At 41.4% G+C, this 18,147-nt stretch overlaps 2 protein-coding genes across 2 annotated transcripts in view; one reads left to right on the forward strand and one right to left on the reverse strand.

Annotated features, from left to right (window-relative positions):
- Window positions 1-1,479: 1,479 nt before the first annotated feature.
- ZC2HC1B (zinc finger C2HC-type containing 1B) lies at window positions 1,480-12,063 on the forward strand. Its single transcript, XM_069850870.1, is given in 9 exon segments — window positions 1,480-1,507; window positions 2,244-2,308; window positions 4,793-4,912; window positions 5,963-6,101; window positions 8,119-8,243; window positions 8,866-8,962; window positions 9,733-9,793; window positions 9,795-9,806; window positions 11,450-12,063. Coding segments are annotated over 9 exon segments (672 nt in total). The 3' UTR covers window positions 11,475-12,063.
- Window positions 12,064-13,832: 1,769 nt separating this feature from the next.
- The window catches only part of PLAGL1 (PLAG1 like zinc finger 1), a 49,535-nt gene continuing 45,220 nt past the window's right edge, over window positions 13,833-18,147 (reverse strand). Inside the window, exon 8 of the mRNA XM_069852032.1 lies at window positions 13,833-17,793. Coding sequence (XP_069708133.1) covers window positions 16,518-17,793 — 1,276 coding nt within the window. The 3' untranslated portion in view covers window positions 13,833-16,517. The remainder of the gene's footprint in view (window positions 17,794-18,147) is intronic.

Raw genomic sequence — 18,147 nt, forward strand, 5'->3', positions numbered from 1 at the left:
GCAGATACTTAAAAAAATACAGTATGTTGCAGATAGTGTTTCAAGAGCATCAAGACAATGGCTATTTTTCAGGTCTTGTATGCATTTTGGTTTCATTAAAGTACAAACTTGAAACCCACTGCAGTTGTTGCAAAGACTTTGTGAAGACGAGGAGGAGCCAGTATCTTTTAGGCTTAGTGTGATCTTAAATTTCTGTACTGTGCATGTGAATTAGAGTGATAGTGACCAGTCCATACGTGTGAAAAAAATCAGTAGGATTTGTAGTCAATCCTTATGAATCCTGTGTTCACCAGAAGCCCTCAGCTTTAGGTTTTTAGGACTATAGCCTGAGCTATCTTCTGCCTTTGGGTGAAAAGTTAACCAGTTTACTGGTAAAGAACACAGTAACCAACACAGCAGTAGAGTGGCCTGACTACTACTAAATTTAAAGCATCCTCAATATTCCTTAAATAGTTCTGTGAACACTAGATGGAGACAAGCTAACAGGAGGATTGATGAGGCTTTTTAAGGCACAGAAACAATTGAAAGTACTTGTTTTTACTGGAAGGAGGCTTTTATAATACATTTTAATTGATAAAGTAACCTGGATTTGAAGAAGGGAATAAACAGATTTTAAGTCTCTTGATTACTGCTGAGAACTGAAATGTCACTACAGTAGTCATATCCAGATTAAACGTTCCATTTTCTAAAATTGTTCAGAAGTCTTTGTTAACCAATTAGGTAGAAATAGTCTGTAAGCTTGCAACAAGTATCAGAGCTTTCCTTTAGCTGGTATCCTGTGTTTCACCTGCTTAAGCAGGAACTGCCTGGGTCATAATGGTTACGTAATTGTTGATGCCTGGTAACTCTTGAGTAGTACAGGTTGACCACCTAGTGCTAGGGACTCCTGACAACACCACAGAAGAGGAGACCAAATAAACCATTCAATGGGTCAGATACTAGGAAGGGAAACAAGTGAGTAATGTGCTGTTCAGTGGTTTGGGTGGAATGTGTCTTTTACTAAAGGCAGAGCACGTGTTCTTTACTAGTCCTAAACTAATCTGCTGTTGTATATGTCTGAAGTAACTAGTCTGCAGCAAATTGTTTTCCTGACTTCCAATTGCTGATTCAGTGATACCTTGCATGTTCCTAAATTCCCCTTTTTTTACAAAAAACCAAAACTGTTTCTGCCAAAACCTTCAGGGCGCAGGAAGAGCATAAAAGAGATGGGAGAGACAGAGGGAAATGCTTGAAAGGAAGAGTATAGCCCAGACTAAGTGCAGACACACAGAAAGATGTTGCATGGGAACAAAAGTGGGAAGACGTTTAGACAGCAGCAAAAGAATAGTAGTAAAAAGGATTGTAGAACTACTTTGTTCCTCTGCACTTGTAATCAATGAAGCACTGTTGTAGCCTTAACACTGTGCCTTGGAGTTTGGTAAAATCTGAAGGAAAAGGTAAGAAACAAAAGCAGTTACACATCTGCTTCTGCTCAGGGAGATGAGAATTTCTTCTGTTTCAGCAACAGGTAAGGAACACAAATGAGAAGTCTTTCCCTCTGTAGGTGACATGTCTCATGAGAAGGACCCTTTGTTATTATTAATGATTTCCTAAGAGCTGGTTTTCTTTAATACAATGTCCCTGCTCTGAAATGACAATATGTGACTGCCATTGGAATTAGAAAAGCTTAAAATTATTTCCCATGTAACTTAAAAACCTGTTTTTTTCAAAAAACTATGCATTTAAAAACAACAGTATGCCCATGAATATGACATCTACAAAGTAAGATCATCTTTGAATGCTATTTAAGCATGTAATGGAAATGTTCTGTCTTGAGAGTGAGGGTTGTGTCACTGCCACTTTCTAGAACAGCAGTGGTTTACCCTGAGATGTTATTGGGCATCTCTGGCTCCTGACAACTTAAAAACTAAATGGAATAAATCTGGGTGCAGATCACCTGCTCTTGCTTTCCAGCCCACCGCCCAGAATTTAGGCAGCGTGATGTCATTGTGAAAGGACATACCTGAGCAGTCACGTGGAAAACAAAAAGCTGTGCAGCACAGTAAAGGAGAGCTTGTGCTTCATAGAAACCAGATGAATAAGTTAGTTCTGCAAAAGGGGGCCCTGGCACCTGACTGTAGGCATCTCCTTCTCACAATGAAATACTGTTTCAGCAAAGGCTTGGTCCAAACGCTGATTCTGCTGTAGTTAAGCCACCCTGTACTGTGTAACTGAGACTCTTGCATGATTTGAATTTTATACAGCTGCCCAACATCAAGATCTGGTTCTTTGTACAACCTGTGGAAGAAGTTTTGCACAAGATGTTCTGGTAAAAACAAATTTTTTTTTTCTTTAATAGTCGATGCTTTCAGCTGAAAGGGATAGTGAGCCCTGGGGAAGGAGGAGGTGGCTGCTAGTAAAGAAATGGGCTGAACCTATTATCCAATATTATCCAATAACTGCTTTCATTAGTGAACTTGATTAGAGAATAAATGAACATACATGGAAATACTGTGACCTTATCTCCACTCCTGCGCTAGCTTAATTTACCTGCTTGTCCAAAACCAGATGTTTACTACATATTGTGTTTAAAGTAATATATTATCTCTTGGTGAGACATAAATTGCTAATCTGAAGCTTCCTTTGTGTTCCAGATTTCTAGGCAGAATTTGTTATTTCAGGCTTCCTGGGAAAAATAGACTAATAAACCTGAGAAGTAGTCCCTTTGACAGCATAATGTGGGCACCAGGCTCTGTTCCAAAACCTGCTGAAGAGAATGAAACGATTCCCCCTGACCTCCCTGATCCCTGGATTACAAACTAAATGGGTGGCTGCATAGTTAGACTGACACAACCCAACTGTAGGGAGGGTTCTGCAAGGAAGGGCTCTGCACACACCCACCCCTTCTCAGATTGCATTACTGATTCTATGACTCTGAAGAAGGTCTGATCAGCTCTGTGCGACAGCTAAAAACTGATCTAGAAAAAAAAAATAGAGACAAGAAAAATAAGCTGGAAGCTGAGGTGGAATCTGGTCAAGGGAGGTGATTCTCGGTCTCTGCTCTTGTGAGATTCCACCTGGAGTTCTGTGTCTAGTTCCAGAATAGCTAACAAAAGAAGGATAGGGACCTGCTGGAAGAGGTCCAGAGGAGGGCCTTGAACATGATCAGAGGGCTAGAGCATCTGCCATACAAGGACAGGGTTGGAGGGTTTGAGAGAGTCGGTGTTCAGCCTGGACAAGGCTCCAGGGAGAAACTTCTAGCAGCCTTCCAGTACCTGAAGGGGGCCTACAAGCAAGATGAGAAGAATGGCTTTAAATTGGAAGGAGGAAGATTTAGATTAGACATTAGGAAGAAATTCTTCATGATGAGGGTGGTGAGACACTGGAACAGATTGCCCAGGGAAGTTTTGGATCCCTGGAATTGTTCAAGGCCAGGTTGGATGGGGCCTTGAGCAGCCTGCTCTGGTGGCAGAGGGGTTGGAACTGTATGATCTTTAAGATAACTTCCAACACAAACCATTCTATGATTCTGTGATGTTTTGATCTAGTGAAATGCTTTGAAAAGACAGCTATCTGTGATTTTGGGAAGGCAGGGAGTTTCTTGTCAGTGTAACTAGCATGAGGTACAGGTTCTGTAATCCCTGTCTGTGCCCCAACCATACAGGACCTATGTGAGTCTCCATGAACAAGACATAGGTGTCAGCTGCCCTCTCAGTCCTGCAGAGGAATCTCCCTCTCAAGTTTGCTGTTAAAAATGTCAGCATAAGGTCAAGATAAGGACCTAAAGCACATGAGTAGAAAAGTTCACAGGGAAACAAAACCACACAAACATGTGTTGCGCTAGAAGGAGGTGCTCTGCAGCCCAGCTGAGCTGTAAGCAAAATGCCTTAATCAGGCAGCTGCTTGACTCTTACGGGAAGGGAGTGGATGGTATGGAGAAATGAATGAGAAGTTCAAGATGAATAACTGAGAACAGGAAAAGGGAGGAAGCAAAGGAAAATAGGAAGGGGCTCTTTAATTAACTACCTGCAGGTGGGCTCAGATAGGTGTGATCCACTGCATGAAAGAAAGGAAGTAGCTTGGCTCTTGCTTCCCTGTGTTCTTCACAAAGAGGACTGGCCATCCTGTTGCAAAAAAGTAAGATTGATGCTAAAATCTGAGACGCATCTGAATCATAAAGTTTTCTTTGCTACAAGGCATGCGTCTTCCACAAATACAGCACTGGGCATCTACCTACCTAAAATTTCCCTGTGCTTTCAGCTGCAGGTGGTATCTCTACTATTTCTTCTAAGTTATCAGGTTATGTGTGCTGGGGAGCAGCTGCTGCCTTTCAGCCTGGGGCTGTTGCTGTTTCAGTGGTGTTGATGGGACTAATGGTGCTGCTGTTGTCAAGGAAGCCCCTTGTCTGGAATACTTATCTAGACTCAGAGAGCTAATAATGTAAATATTGGCCCCCTAAACCAAGAAAGAAAGAAAACTGAGGGTTGGGGGGAGGGAGGGAAGAAGTCCAACTGGACTGTTCCTGTTCGGAGAGCCAATCTGTGCAAGCTGTTATTTGTGCTGACCTCCAGCATGTCACTGAGCAGAACAAAGCAGAAATAGCTTCTCTGTCTTATTTGTGTCAAAGTGTAGCTGTACTTGGACAACTTTTTAAGGTTTTGCAGAATTCCTTCAGGAATTAAATCGAACCTGAAATAAATACTGCTTCAGCTCCCTGCTCCTGAACAGAAGTAATTTTAAAGCCTGGGTAAGGAAGCATCATTAACAAAGCCTGACTTCAATCCATGAATTACTATTTTTCTTTGTATCCCAGCTGAGACATGATCCAATATGCAGGAAAGTCTTCAACAAGAAGCGCAAGCCCTTCAACTCTTTAAAACAGAGACTGCAGGGAACAGAAATTATGACTGTGAAGAAGCAGCCCCCACAAAAGGTGTAGTTTAAATTGATGCTTGTCTGTTATCTCCGTGCGAAGTCTTTCATTCAGTAATGCTATTGTTTCCTCTGGGGACAAAGCCTGAATATTGTGGATGAGTCTCGCATAAGCGCTTGACTTGGTGCCAGATTCTTTCCGCCCCCTCCCTGTGCTTCTAGTGTTTGAGAATATTTCTCTGTTCAGAAGCCAAACCTGTAGGTGTCATGACTACTGTGGGCACGTAACTGCCTCTGCTCTTCTAGGAGATGTTTGTGTATGTATTTTAAAGACTATGTGAGTCTCTGACAGCTTTCTCTTCATTTAAATCTGAAAGAAAGCCAGATCCATGAATGGCACAAGTTGAATGTGAGAGCTGTCAGTAGCCCCAGGTCTTCTACAGGTGAAGCTACAGAGATTCACTGCTGGTGAACGCAAGGATTTAAAAATCTATTTATACAGAACTTATTTACAGATCTGGAGAGGAAGATGCTCAAGCTCTTACTGCAACAAGTTTCTTTTGTGCACTGTTGGGAGGAGTACACATGGACATGTATATATACATTTTTACTCAGAGATGCCAAATCACGATAAATCTGGTATCCATGCAGACTGCCATTAAAAAATGTCCCTTAGAATCAGTTGTGGAAAGAAACAGAAGAGCACAAAGTTTTAAAGCAAGAAGAAACTGACAGGTGGAGGAGGAGGGAGGGCATTGGTCATAGACTCTTTTCTATTCCCTTTTAAACATCCTTTGGCCTGCCATGGCCAAAATGTTTTGTTGGAGGGCATTGTTCTTTTATCCACTTTCTAGTGCTGTCAATAGACAGCAAAGGGCTAAATCAGCATTCCTATGCCTTTCAAAAAAAGCTAATTTATTTTGTTTGCAACGTTCTTCCTTTCTAAGAGATTTCCTTTCTGAGGGAAAAGAAGAACATTGCAAACAAATTTGATTTTTTCCCTCATAAAAGAAGAACCCTCACTTTAAACTTTTTCTCTGTTGCTTGCAAGGGGGACATACAGTTTGTGTCTTCTTCCTTTTTTTTTATTTTTTGTTTTTTTCCATTGCAGAAACAGCCAGTGAAGAAATCTAACTGGAGGCAGCACCATGAGGATTTTATTAATGCTATTTGATCAGCCAAGGAGGTCACAAAAGCTATGAAGGAGGGCCGCCCTCTTCCACATCCTCCTCCACCAAGCATCAACCCAGGTTTTTGATCTACTTTATATTATTAATATTCTTATGCTGATCTTTGGTAAAGCAGTGACCTCTTATTAGTCACAGCTGGGATTCAGTTTTGCATCCCTTGGCACAACACAAGGTGAACATTAATTCCTTCCATACTCTCTAATTTTCGGCTCTATTTCTTGGCTTAAATTGAGTACGAGTAGAACACAGAGGTGGTGGGAAGGAAGAGAAAACTAACTTTCAAAGTTTAGTTTTAAAAACCTTTTAAATTCAAAGGCAGCAAGGTTGGGGTCCAATACTAGGCAGCACTTTAGGATGAAAGTCGTGATGCCTGTGTTGTAGCACAGGCTGTACCACAGTGTCACAAAGACTGAAATACATCCTCTCACCATTCAAAACAACGGTAGTGCACACAGGCTTCCTGAGTAGTTTTTCCACTGTTTCTTTCTCCTCTGTAGTCTGGGGTATTCAGAAAAAGACTGTTCTGGCTTACTACTAATACCAAGTGTGATCTCTGCTCAGAGCACACTGTGTTAGAAGTTACAGATCCAAAAAGATGCACATACAGCCAGTATTTCTCACAATATGTGATTTATGAAATGTGGGAGCAGTCTTGGAAAGGGTGTCAGTGTAGTCCTGCTTGCGTTAGGAAGGTGGAGGGAGGGCTAAGAGGGGCTTTCTGGGCTCACTTCCAGAGCAGGAACTCATGACTGATAGCAAAACCAGCTGCTGTGATTCCAGCCTTTCTCCTCTTGTAGATGACAGCAATGTGGTATAAGGAGCAGAACACATCTCCCTTCCTTGATTGGGGTCAAGCTCCTCTCAGTTCCCACTGCTGAATTCTTTAATGATTCTGTTATTTCTTGTCTGACTTTACCAATTCTAAGAATGGACCCCTCCTTTTCCTTCTCCCTCTTGGACAAAACATGTGCAAGAGCAGTTAGTTGTGGAGAAAGGAATTGCAGAATGGCTTTTTTAGTAAAGACCTGTTGCTGAGGGGCCTAGTGAGGATGTATACCCTGTTCTACAGGACTGTATACCCTGCAGAACTGGAGAGAAAGCAGATGGATTGTGGGGAGGAGAGAGATATATATTCCACCTCTCTTTTCCTCCTCCAAATACAAGCCAAAGTTTCCTGTTCTCTCCTGAAGTGCCAGGTACTCCGAAACCAGCCGTCTGCTCAGTCTCATCCTCCCCTCCTGTCTTCAGAACTATTTTGGTCGCACTGCTGGTCTGGGGCTGGCTTTGGGCTGCATTGTCTGGGCTCTTAGTGGGAGAATTTGTTTGTAAAAATGCTACATCTGTAATATTATGATACAGATGTTTAGGCTGCTTTTGTAAAAGGCACTGGGCAGGGATGAGGAGAGCAATGTCATTGCAAGGGCTGCATGTGACCAAATCGACCCCAAACACCAACCTTTCATTGAAACAAGTAGGACTGTGCTGGTGATAAATGTAGCTGAAGAGCTTTTAGCAGGATCAGGACTATAACACTGTCAAAAGTGACATCAGGAAGAACTGCTGTGTGCTCTTCATACCCAGAAACCTGGCTCTTGGATGTGCCTCAGCTGGTGGAGCAGAACTTCAGCAGTATTTTGTTGATGTCCAAAGGAAATGGATTTTGCAAAACCAACCAAATCTTAATGACCAATCTTCAAAAGTATTCTTAAAATCATTAGTTTAAACTACACAAGGAATTTGTAAATATTGCTTTTTATGCAGATATGTTAATTGTCAAGTTAGGGGTAGAAACAGGACAAAGATAATAAAACCTGCTTTTATTAATCTCCAGGGATTTATTTCTGAAAGCAGTTTCTGTTTGCTGGGTTAATACCTTAAGCCTGTGTTTTGGGATCCCAAGTGCTTTTCTAGAGGAGTTTTTTGTACTCCTAAGTTTGTACTTTGGGAGCTCATGGGAACTCACCATAGGCACCTGCTGATGTTTTGAACTACATCTTGAGTGCTCCAGTGAAGCAGAGAAATTCTTCTCCTGTAGTGTAATAAACTGTGACACAAGTTGTTCCTTTCTCATGATCAGACTATATTCAGTGTCCACACTGCTCACGAAGGTTTAACGAGGCTGCGGCACAGAGGCACATAAAATTTTGCGAAGAACAAGCTGCCCGCCGTGCCTTTGCTGCAAAGGCCACCGGAAAGGCTTCGGTAAGCAAACACAGTCACGCTTGTCTTGTCCTGAAGGCAGACTGGCCAAACTGTAGTTTATGGTGACTGTATTAATATAAAACTGAAGACTCCAGGGAAGCTGGTAAATTCTTAAGACAAGATGCATGCTGAGCATCAGCTAGGAGTTGCCTGAAACTGGACTGTTTTTTTCTGATATAAAAGGGGACAGAATGTGACAGTATGAAAAAGTTGGACAACGATGGCTTCAGACTCTTCTGTGATTGCATTTCAGGGTAACAGCTGCAGGGAAGCAGAAACCTGGCGGCTTTTGCAACATATAGAGAAAGCGCCTCCTGTTCATTAGCGCTCCCTGCTGTCTGCAGCTTTGCTGTTCCCTGCAAAGATACAGCTGATTTGCTCTCTCTTCACTAGAAACAAAGCCAAAGGGCTTAAGCCCCCTTGGGGAATCAGAAAAGTGGAGCAGTCCTTTGGGAGAGTACTTTTACTCTTTTACCTATTTTGCGCAGGAAAAAATGGCTCCCAAGTGGGAGGGATGCGCCTTTCCCCTCTTCTTTCTTCTACAGCGATGTGGAGAGTTGTCACCAGGCTCCATAAGTTCCTTGCTGGAGTTGAGTGTGGATTGTGCTCCATCTTTTACTAGGGCAAGCAACCAGTGACTCAGAGAAAACCTCCAACTGATGTGTTACGTCTTCAGAAGAGAATACAAGATGGTACCAATACAGACAAACCTAGGCCAGGTAAAGGGTTCATGTAGCCACATTTATTTTTTTCTTATAACAAACTTGGAGGTGGTGGGTGGCATTTTTGAAAGGGATCCCAGGCTTTGGAATCCAGTTTTCTGATAGAATGATAAAGTGTGGATTTCTTTGATTTTTGTAAGTCCAGGCCTTGATGTGAAATCCTAAACTCATTTCTATACAGCACTTGTTATAAACGAAGAGACTCAAAAATTTTCTGTTGAATGTTATCCTGATCCATAGTGCCAAGTGTACACACAGAAGTTTTCATGTGGGTTCTCAGAAGGGACTTTTTAGCCTTTTCAGCTATAGCTCCTCAAACAGAAGGGTCTATATAGATCTAAAATATGTGGTCTGGATGTGAGGTTCCTTCTGTCTCATAAAGGACTCCTTAAACTTCAATTTTTGATGTTAGGGTATATTCCGTCTTCTTTATCTTTTCTTAAGTCCATCTAGACGAAGCATCAAGCATTGGATGCTTTTCATTCCATGACTTTTCCCCACCGCATCCCTAAAACATTTCCCTCTAAGTAGAATACTTTATTGTATGTTTGCTAGTACCCATTGCTACCAGTAATGATGACCCGTACTCAGTTTTTGCTTAGATGTTTTATGAAGTTACTTTAATGGTTATGATGTGTAGTATAACCTGGGAATAATAATTCATACTACTCTTTGTATCAGATCCCCAAATTTCTGGGGTTTATGTTGAATTTATGTAGGTTATATTTTTTTATGGCAAATATTTCTTTTTAAATAATGATCTGCAGAGAACTCTGCAGGAGCACTTCAGAAAACCAGAAAATCATTGGGTATACCCCCTGGGAAAAAAAGGAGAGTCTGGGTAAGGAATTTTTTTTTTTTTTATTTCAAGAGAATAACATGAAAAGACCTAATTTGCTTTTGTGTATATACAATGTTCTGTTACCGTGTTTGCAGTATGAACTTCTTTGTATTAATTAAAGCAATCAAGTACACTGAAAGCTTTTACAGAACTTTTCACGTCCCCAGTATAGGCTGCTGAGAAGATTCATTGCAGTGCTAAATGTTCCTTGTTCTGGAGAATCTCTGTCTTGAGTAGGCAGTGACCATGTTCTGCTGTAACAGCCATCTTGAGGACTTGCTTCTTGTTAATTTAAACCTCTCTAGCAGGTCTTATGCTCTTCTGTTGTGTTTCTGCTGTGCAAGTGAGGAAGATGCCAGCATCTGTTTCAATGATCGCTATGTCAAGACAATAGTGCAGAGGTTCTTCCTTCCCCTCACTGTTCACTTCACCAGACCACAATGTTTGGTGCTTCTGCTCCTCAGACCGTGCAATCAAAGTTGTTCCCATCTAGGCTATGTGCATCAGAGCAGCAGGAAGACCTTCTGTCCCCTGCTTAAGGTGGTTGTGATGCTGTTGTTCAAGAAAATGGCTCAGATGATCAGAATCTTGCACCCCAGGCAGATGCGTGCCACTGCAGAAAATGAGATCCTGGCAGAGGATGTAGCCAAGATAGATTCCCCATAGGTGGCAAGATATTTTAAGCCTAAGAGATGAGCTTGCAGAAGTGTGGAATGACTAGTATTGTCCATAAAACAGCCTGTTGCAGAGATCCGCTGCAAGATTTTGAAGTCTTTGTAGGGTTCTTATATGTGAAATTTTGCTGTCCTTGATTGCTACTGGTCTGTGGCTAACTACCTCCAATTGTGGGCCAGTCTCCACTGGGCAAGGTGGTGCTCAGTCCACGATGCCATCATCCACTCTACCTACCTCCTTCATTTTGCCAGCTACAGGAAAATCTGTCAGTGGTACCCAGTGACCTCATCTGGTGTCCCTCTCACCCTGGATTACCTGTGATTATGTTGACAGTATAGTTAACTCTTGTGGTTACCATGCAGGTTCTTGCAGAGCACCAACAGGGATTTGATACCATCATCATTCTCAAGATTTAGCCACTGAGTGCTAAAACTTGGAGCTTGAGAGGCTTGAGGAAGAGACAACTCTTTCCCTAGGAACACTGGCGAATCCAGCTACTGCTGGAGTTGTAATTGCAGCCAGTTTTCAGTGGCTTGGGACAGCCTGTGCCTCCAGCAGGTCCCTGAGACGGACATCCACATTTCAAGGACCAAAATATGGAAGACAGTCCTGCATGTCCCTGGGAACTGTGGAAGTGACTGGCCTGGGTGCACTTGTAGGTGCTGAGCTGTTGGCAACTGCTGCATTTTCTGTGAAACTTGAGCTTTATCAGGTGCTTCACTGAGCACTTTGGGCTTATGAGAGATTGGTTTCAGTGCTACCCAAGAGTGCTTTTTAGCTGAGAAAGCAAACATGAGAGCGATACAAATAAATGTTCTTATCCTTAAAATGTCTAGAAATGGATTCCAGGATGAGTTGCTCCATCATGTTCACCCAGACTGAGGTTTAATCTTCTTAGGTAAAATGGAGTAAAACAGAAAAGCTGTTTCCATCCAAATAACAAGTATATTGTTTGTTGCTGCTTTCAGAGCACAAATGCACAACAGAAGATAGAGTGGCTTGCCAGCCAAGATGTGTTACGGTTTTCTTCTGAAGCACTGTAAGACCTTAAGCAACACAATTTTCCAGTGTCTCCCACTCCGAGTGCTACAGCTATCACATGCAATAAAATAAGCAAACTGAAGTTCACTGTGGGCTTTTTTTTTCCCCCTTTCCCTCCCCATGCTACAAAGCTCACCATACTATCCTTTTGGAAGTTGTGAGATTATTTGTCTATCAGTTGCCAAAATTTAATTAGCTGATTGTCTAAAAGGACGTGAATGTTGTTTATTCAATGGTTTCAAGAAAATGTAGGAAGATCCAATATTGTAATTTTTTTTTCCCCCTAATGCTTTGCTTTGATATCTTGAATGAGACAAATAAGCATTTTGGTATTTCATGTATATATTTAATTGAATTGTCCAGTAAACAATAAATGATAAATGTTAGTGATTGGTAAGTGATAAATGGCTGTTTATGTTGTGCATCAGCTTCAAAGCAGTTGAAGTTCAGACTAACTGAGCCCAAATCTCATTCTCACATTAAAAAATTCGATTACTTTGATAGATAAGACAAACGTTGTGGAGACATATGCCTTCTTATCTTTTGGCTACCTGGTCTATTACCAGTCTTAGATCATCTTTGCATAAACTCCAATGTTGCAATGTGTTGGGTTGTTTGTTTTTTTTTAAGCCAAACAGTTCCCATAAGGCTTTCAATTAAAATCCGTAAGTATTTTTTTTTGCCTGTTAAATGTTTATAAAGTAAATGAAAGTGAACAATAGTTGGACACACCAATAATAAATACCAGGCTTTCTACAGAGTTTAATTAAATCCTACTTAGACTCTGACTAATGATGATTAGGTGTAGAAAGGATGACACTGAAGCAAGTGTAACTCCCTCCAGCTAGACTGCTCAAGAGGAAAAGGTGGCGGGAACTCCACACCAGATTTATATTGTGCAATGTTATCACACTTGTTCACTTTCACACCTGAATAAATGAGCCCTCAAAAGTTGAAGCAAGTTTTACCATGCTTAGGGTGCTCCTCCTCATTGTGGGACGTGTCCCTGCCCATGGCGGGGAGTTTGGAACTAGATGATCTTTAAGGTCCATTCCAGCCTGAACTATTCCATGATTCTATGATTATTTCTATGTGTAGATCATTTCCCTGTGCCTTACAGAAAACAGAACTACAGGGGCAGGAAAGGTGTATTGAAGCAAAATACTTCAAAACTGTGTTATCAGAAAAAAGAATCAATCATTAACACATGGAACTTATCCTATTTCAGACTGGCTGCAAAAAAACTCCTGGGAATTGACACATTGGTTAAGAAAACAGAGTCCCAACAGCTGGATCAATAAAATTGAAGGAAAAATACATTAACATGGTTTCTGATAGGGGATGGGAACTGAGCACTAGAAATAGCTGCGTATTTTTACAGAGGATGCAGTCTTTTCTTCCATGTACTATAATTTTAGCACTTTAACATTACTTCGGGTTTACATGGCTGCCTTTTCTTTACAAAATGGGTAAATTGTTTTTTTTTTAATATGAGAGCAAATACGTATTAAGTGTCTCAGTTTTAATGGTATCATTTGATTATAGTAATACTGCTCCTTAGTCCTTTAGTCGGCATATATTGCTCTGCTTCCACAGCTTTCCGAGCAGAGCGCACTTCAAATGAGTATTTTTATCTCTACTATGATGTGAGGTAAACATCCTAAGATCTCCCAGAAGGCCAGTATTCAAAGTGGGTCAGATCTCTTTTATTTTCCACATCTTATCTCTTATGCCATGGCCTATCCTACCTTCCCCATGCCACCTCTCTGCCCCTGCATCCTCCTCTCCCAATGAAGAACAGGCTGTTGCAGAGAGAAGGGGCTGCTGGTGGGGCTGCCTTCTTCCTCCACTGAACCCCCCAGTGTTTGTGGGGCTGCCTCTCCCCACACCAGTGCTGTCACAGCCCTGGATGAGCAATAGGTAGAGCCACCAGTGATGTCTTTCAGCTGTTGCTAACCGTCTCCACTGCCACCATCTGAAGTGACACCCGTCAGCCCCATCCTCTTGGACACCACAGGTAAGCCCAGGGAGCAGGTGAGGATTTGCTGCCATGTCCCCATACACTCCCTTTAGCGCTGTCCTGCCTGTGACCTGAACCCCACCAAACCCAAACTATTTTTCTTTCAGAAATGTGATATTCAGGGCTACACCAAGCAGGCCTACTGAGCCTGAAGAATTTGCTTGACCAGAAACAAAGCACTCATGAGCTTCAGCTACTGATGGCCTTTCAAAAAATGCTCACAGAAGTTTCATTAACAAAAGCTATGATAAAGTCCAGCCCTATACGAAGCATTGGATTACTCAGGGTATCTCTTGAGCTGCGAGTATTTTAAAACAGAACAATTTTTTTGCAAACACGACCTTTTCAAATAACTTGCCTTCCTTTGTGATGCCTTGCTTCCTTTACAATTATGATGTCAAGAATCAGGGGAAAAAGTACTGAATGGACTGAAAGGCAAACACTGCAATATAGACATTTAATGTGTATTCTACTCGTAGACAACATCACAGTGTGATTTTAAGTGTTTTAATATCAAAAGTGGTTCTTTTCTTTTTATTTGAATGAGACTTGGTCTTTAACCCGTAGTTAAGCATAATAATCACCCCTTGCCAACGCATCCTTCTGTGTTTCACAAGCAGCTGAGGTCAGGCAGCAGCACCCCTCTTGGCAGCTCAGAGCTCAGGCACCCTAGTACAGTTGAACAGTTCAAAGAATGTGGGCACTCGTCTAGATCAGTGTTTGCATAACGTTTTTTCTTAACATCACATTTTAATTAAAAGATAAGTATTTCAGTAATTAGTTACACCTCTTCTAGAAGCATAAACCAAAATGACAAAATGTCTACTAACCGTATATAATCAGGCAATGATACAAAATTTGTGGGCTTTTTTTTTTTTCTTAACAAGTACATGAGCTTGGATGAAGCCAAGGGAATAAAATTTGCATGAACAAGGAAAACAGTGCAGTAAGTGCATATACACACACACCAAGACTGGATGAAAATATGAACCTAGCTGTGAACATAACATGGTTTGCAACCTCTTTCCTGTTCTGGAACTTGTAATTTAAATAACTGCTACCTGGGCATGACTGTGCAGCACCTGCTCTTCCTACTGGTGTTGTCATTACAAGAACAATCTTAGAATTCCTTCTGGTTTGCCTTTTGCCAACAATTTTCATAACAAAAAGATACCCCTCAACGTTATATGTGAAGGTCTTCTCGCATGAACTGCAATAATACAACCATTCCTTAATCCAAGTGCTGACAAGCTTATAAGAATATTTAGATCACTGTAGTTGTACAATGTTGCTGTAGTTCATGAACAGCAAAACAGCAATTGTTTAAAAAATATTTTTTGTTTGAAGCTGCCTGGAAATATTCCTGTGATTAATGGGGGAGAAGATAACACACTCACTCGGGGTTTGAGAATTTACTCAGATTCAGAGAGTCAGTGTCTGTTTTAGCTGCAACAGGAGCCATCAGTAATTGCATCATCCACTTAAACCAGGATTTTTTTTTATAAGCATGGGTTAGCAAGAAAGTAAATTTTGACAAATTTGGATTTTAGGTTTGTTTTTTTTTTTTTTAATAGTGTCATCTACTGGGAGATGTGATCTTAGCTATTTCTGCTAGTTCACACATCAGGTGATAGGACTGTACACCAGCACACCATCAACTGGAAACATACATGGATAATTTACCCCAGGAAACAAACAAAAGTCCCTGTCATTCTGTTTTGGAAGAAACAAAAGCTGGAAGTCCAACTGCAGCTGTCCCAACACTACTGAGCAAAACCTCTGCTAATTAGAATGGTCTTAATCATACCCAGTAATTTCAGGTGACATGTGTGAAGCAGGTTCAGGACCTGGTTTTGAACAGGGCCAATAGTGAGCTCACCACCACAACCCTGCTGCGCATGGACATGCCCCCACTGAGCTCCCAGTGGTCACACGCTGCCTGGCCAAGGTTGGCTTTCCATGAAGGAATCCACATTTCAGATGGCTATGATTAATGGTAATTTACCAGATTTAACAAAGGCCATTTTTATCAACAAAAGCTGAATAAAGGCTCCTTAGGTAGGAAGCATTATTTTTTATTGAGTGTTAAATCAATCAAGCTGTTGACCCAAAGGGATAAAATATGCTTATATCTAAGCAAATGCTTAAGTGCTTTACTAGAATGTCAGAGAAAGACCAGTGTCTGACACCTTGCCGGATCCAGCTCTAAGTAAAAATTAATATTTTGCTCTAATCTTTACGGCAATTCACTTCCCATTCTGAAAACTGGACATATACAAGACATCAGTCCTTAAACAGTCATTCAGAAGTGATAGTTATTTCCAGTCCTAGGAAAATATGCAGGAAATGATGCACACAGCTGAAGTGCACTTCAGGAAACAGAATCTAGTTAAACATCATCAGAATAGTGATCACCTTCATTTTTAAACAAGGAAGTAAGATTTACACGTGGAATGATTCTGATTTAAATTAAAGATGTTCAATAATTAGGTTCTTAACATAAATCTATGTGATGTTGATAAATTATTACATTTGCCACATTTATAAATTTGCTGTGATTTGTGGCTCATTAAAATTATTTTTCTGTGATTTCCCCCTTCCTCCCTAACCCTATTTCTCCTACCGCAGCAGTCATACTTTCATTGTGCCTGTTATGATGCTTTGCTATCACTGAAGATATTTATTCAGTCGTTTGCGTGAAAAGTAAGAAACAAAAATATAGAGGGTGTTAAGGGAAATATGTTAGTTCTACTATTGTCATATGCTAAAAAACTAATAGTAGTATGAAAAATAGAACTTCTTGTTTATTAACATCCTGAATTTAACTAACTACCATGTTCATAATGTGCTTTGAAAACATTTGGGGCAGTTTTTCATAAAAAACAAACCAAACCAAAACCACCCCATCCTAAAAGATTTAAGTACGAAGTACAGTCTTAAAAAAAAGAAGGAGATAAAGTGAAACATGGTGATAGTTATTTGAAGGCATGATGAAAATGAGGCAACGTTACAGAATTTGTAGTGGATGGAAAGGAGCGAGGAAAATGATGCAGCTGGTTTATGGCCATCCCACCAGTTGCTAGGTGAAGACTTTGCTGTTGGCCGAGGCCATTCAGCCTGTATGATGGTTCCTCTGGTCCAAATGCCATTGTGATGTCCCCAGTAGTGTTCTGGTTGTCACCTGGTGGGAGCTGCCAGAAACTCATCACATGAGTGAGATCCATGAAAGGCAGGCTCGTAGTTTCAGCTGCAGCCTCTGCCTCCTTGTGCACTGGGTACTTGTTAGTATCCCCTACAGGCCCTGAGGAAGCCTCTTCCAGACTGATTTTGTGGAGAGATTGAGGCTCTGGTAGTGGCAATTCCTCAAGAAGATGCACATTGTAACCTTTAACATCCACTTTTATTGGCAGATTCTTAACGGATCCTGCTGCAAATGAGGTAGAACTAAGGTCATATTTATTAGGTTGATGAAGGTTCAGGTTGGCAGGAATGACTGTTGGGCATGGCGCGGGATGGACAGCTGGAAGGCTGTCTGCACAGCCCATCCTTTGCAAATGAGGAGAAGGTTCAAGAGGAAGAGCAGTTTGTAGACTTGGCTGGGAATGAAGATGTGACGTGTTGTATTCCTCTGATTCTGAACTATTCAAAATCCCATTCTGCGCAGAGACCCTTTCAGGAAAAGGAGACAGTACGCTGGCATCTTCCTTTAGTCTGAATGGCAAAAGCTGGTCAAGGACACCCACTGAATCACCATTCTGCAACCTGCTCTTCAGCAGTTCTTGAGGATGAGTCTTTCTAGTATGTCGAGTCAAGTGGTCCTTCCGCCCAAACCTCTGAGCACAAAACTGGCAGAGAAAGTCTTTGCAGCCAGTGTGAACCACCATGTGACGCCGCACATCTTTACGGGTATAGAAGTGACGCTCACAGTGGTCACACTTGTGCTTCTTTTCCTTGGTATTGCCAGGTGGTTTCCCTGCATGGCTTTTGAGGTGTTCCAATAAAACTTCAGTACCGCCAAACTCCTGAGCACATACCCTGCAGGTAAGGTCCCCGCTGGTAGCTGCATGAAGAGCCAGGTGTCTCTTATAGCCTAGCTTGGTGTTGTACTTCTTGCCACACTCTTCACACTTGAAGGCCATCTTGTTAGGGTCATGAGTCTGAAGGTGATTCTTTAGATGGTCTTTCCTGTGAAAGGTCTTTTCACAGTAGCCACACTGGTGAGATTTCTGTGGAGAATGAGTGGCTGAGTGCCTAAGACAAAAAAAAAGAAAGTAATTTGCATTTACATTCACTCTAGTACACAGTGCAGCTTCAAGTCTTGAAAACACTGGCACTCTTGCAGGAAGGCATTTTCATAAGTTCTGACGTTATTAGTAAAAGCCAAATTTTTTTCTAGGGGGAGAAAGGTGTTAATCGTAAAGCATAGAGTAGGTTAAAACTGCTCAACATAATCTTTTTGAGTAGCTGCTACAATTAAGGGAGAATAGTTTTCTCCAATTCAACCAAAATAGGAATAGCAAAAACTGGAACTTGGGATTGTCACTAAAACACTCAAGAAGAAAGAGATGTCCTTGGTTTTTTCCCAACGCACCCACCAGAAAAGAA

The sequence above is a fragment of the Phaenicophaeus curvirostris genome, chromosome 2, assembly GCF_032191515.1.
Source record: "Phaenicophaeus curvirostris isolate KB17595 chromosome 2, BPBGC_Pcur_1.0, whole genome shotgun sequence".
Taxonomy (NCBI): domain Eukaryota; kingdom Metazoa; phylum Chordata; class Aves; order Cuculiformes; family Cuculidae; genus Phaenicophaeus; species Phaenicophaeus curvirostris.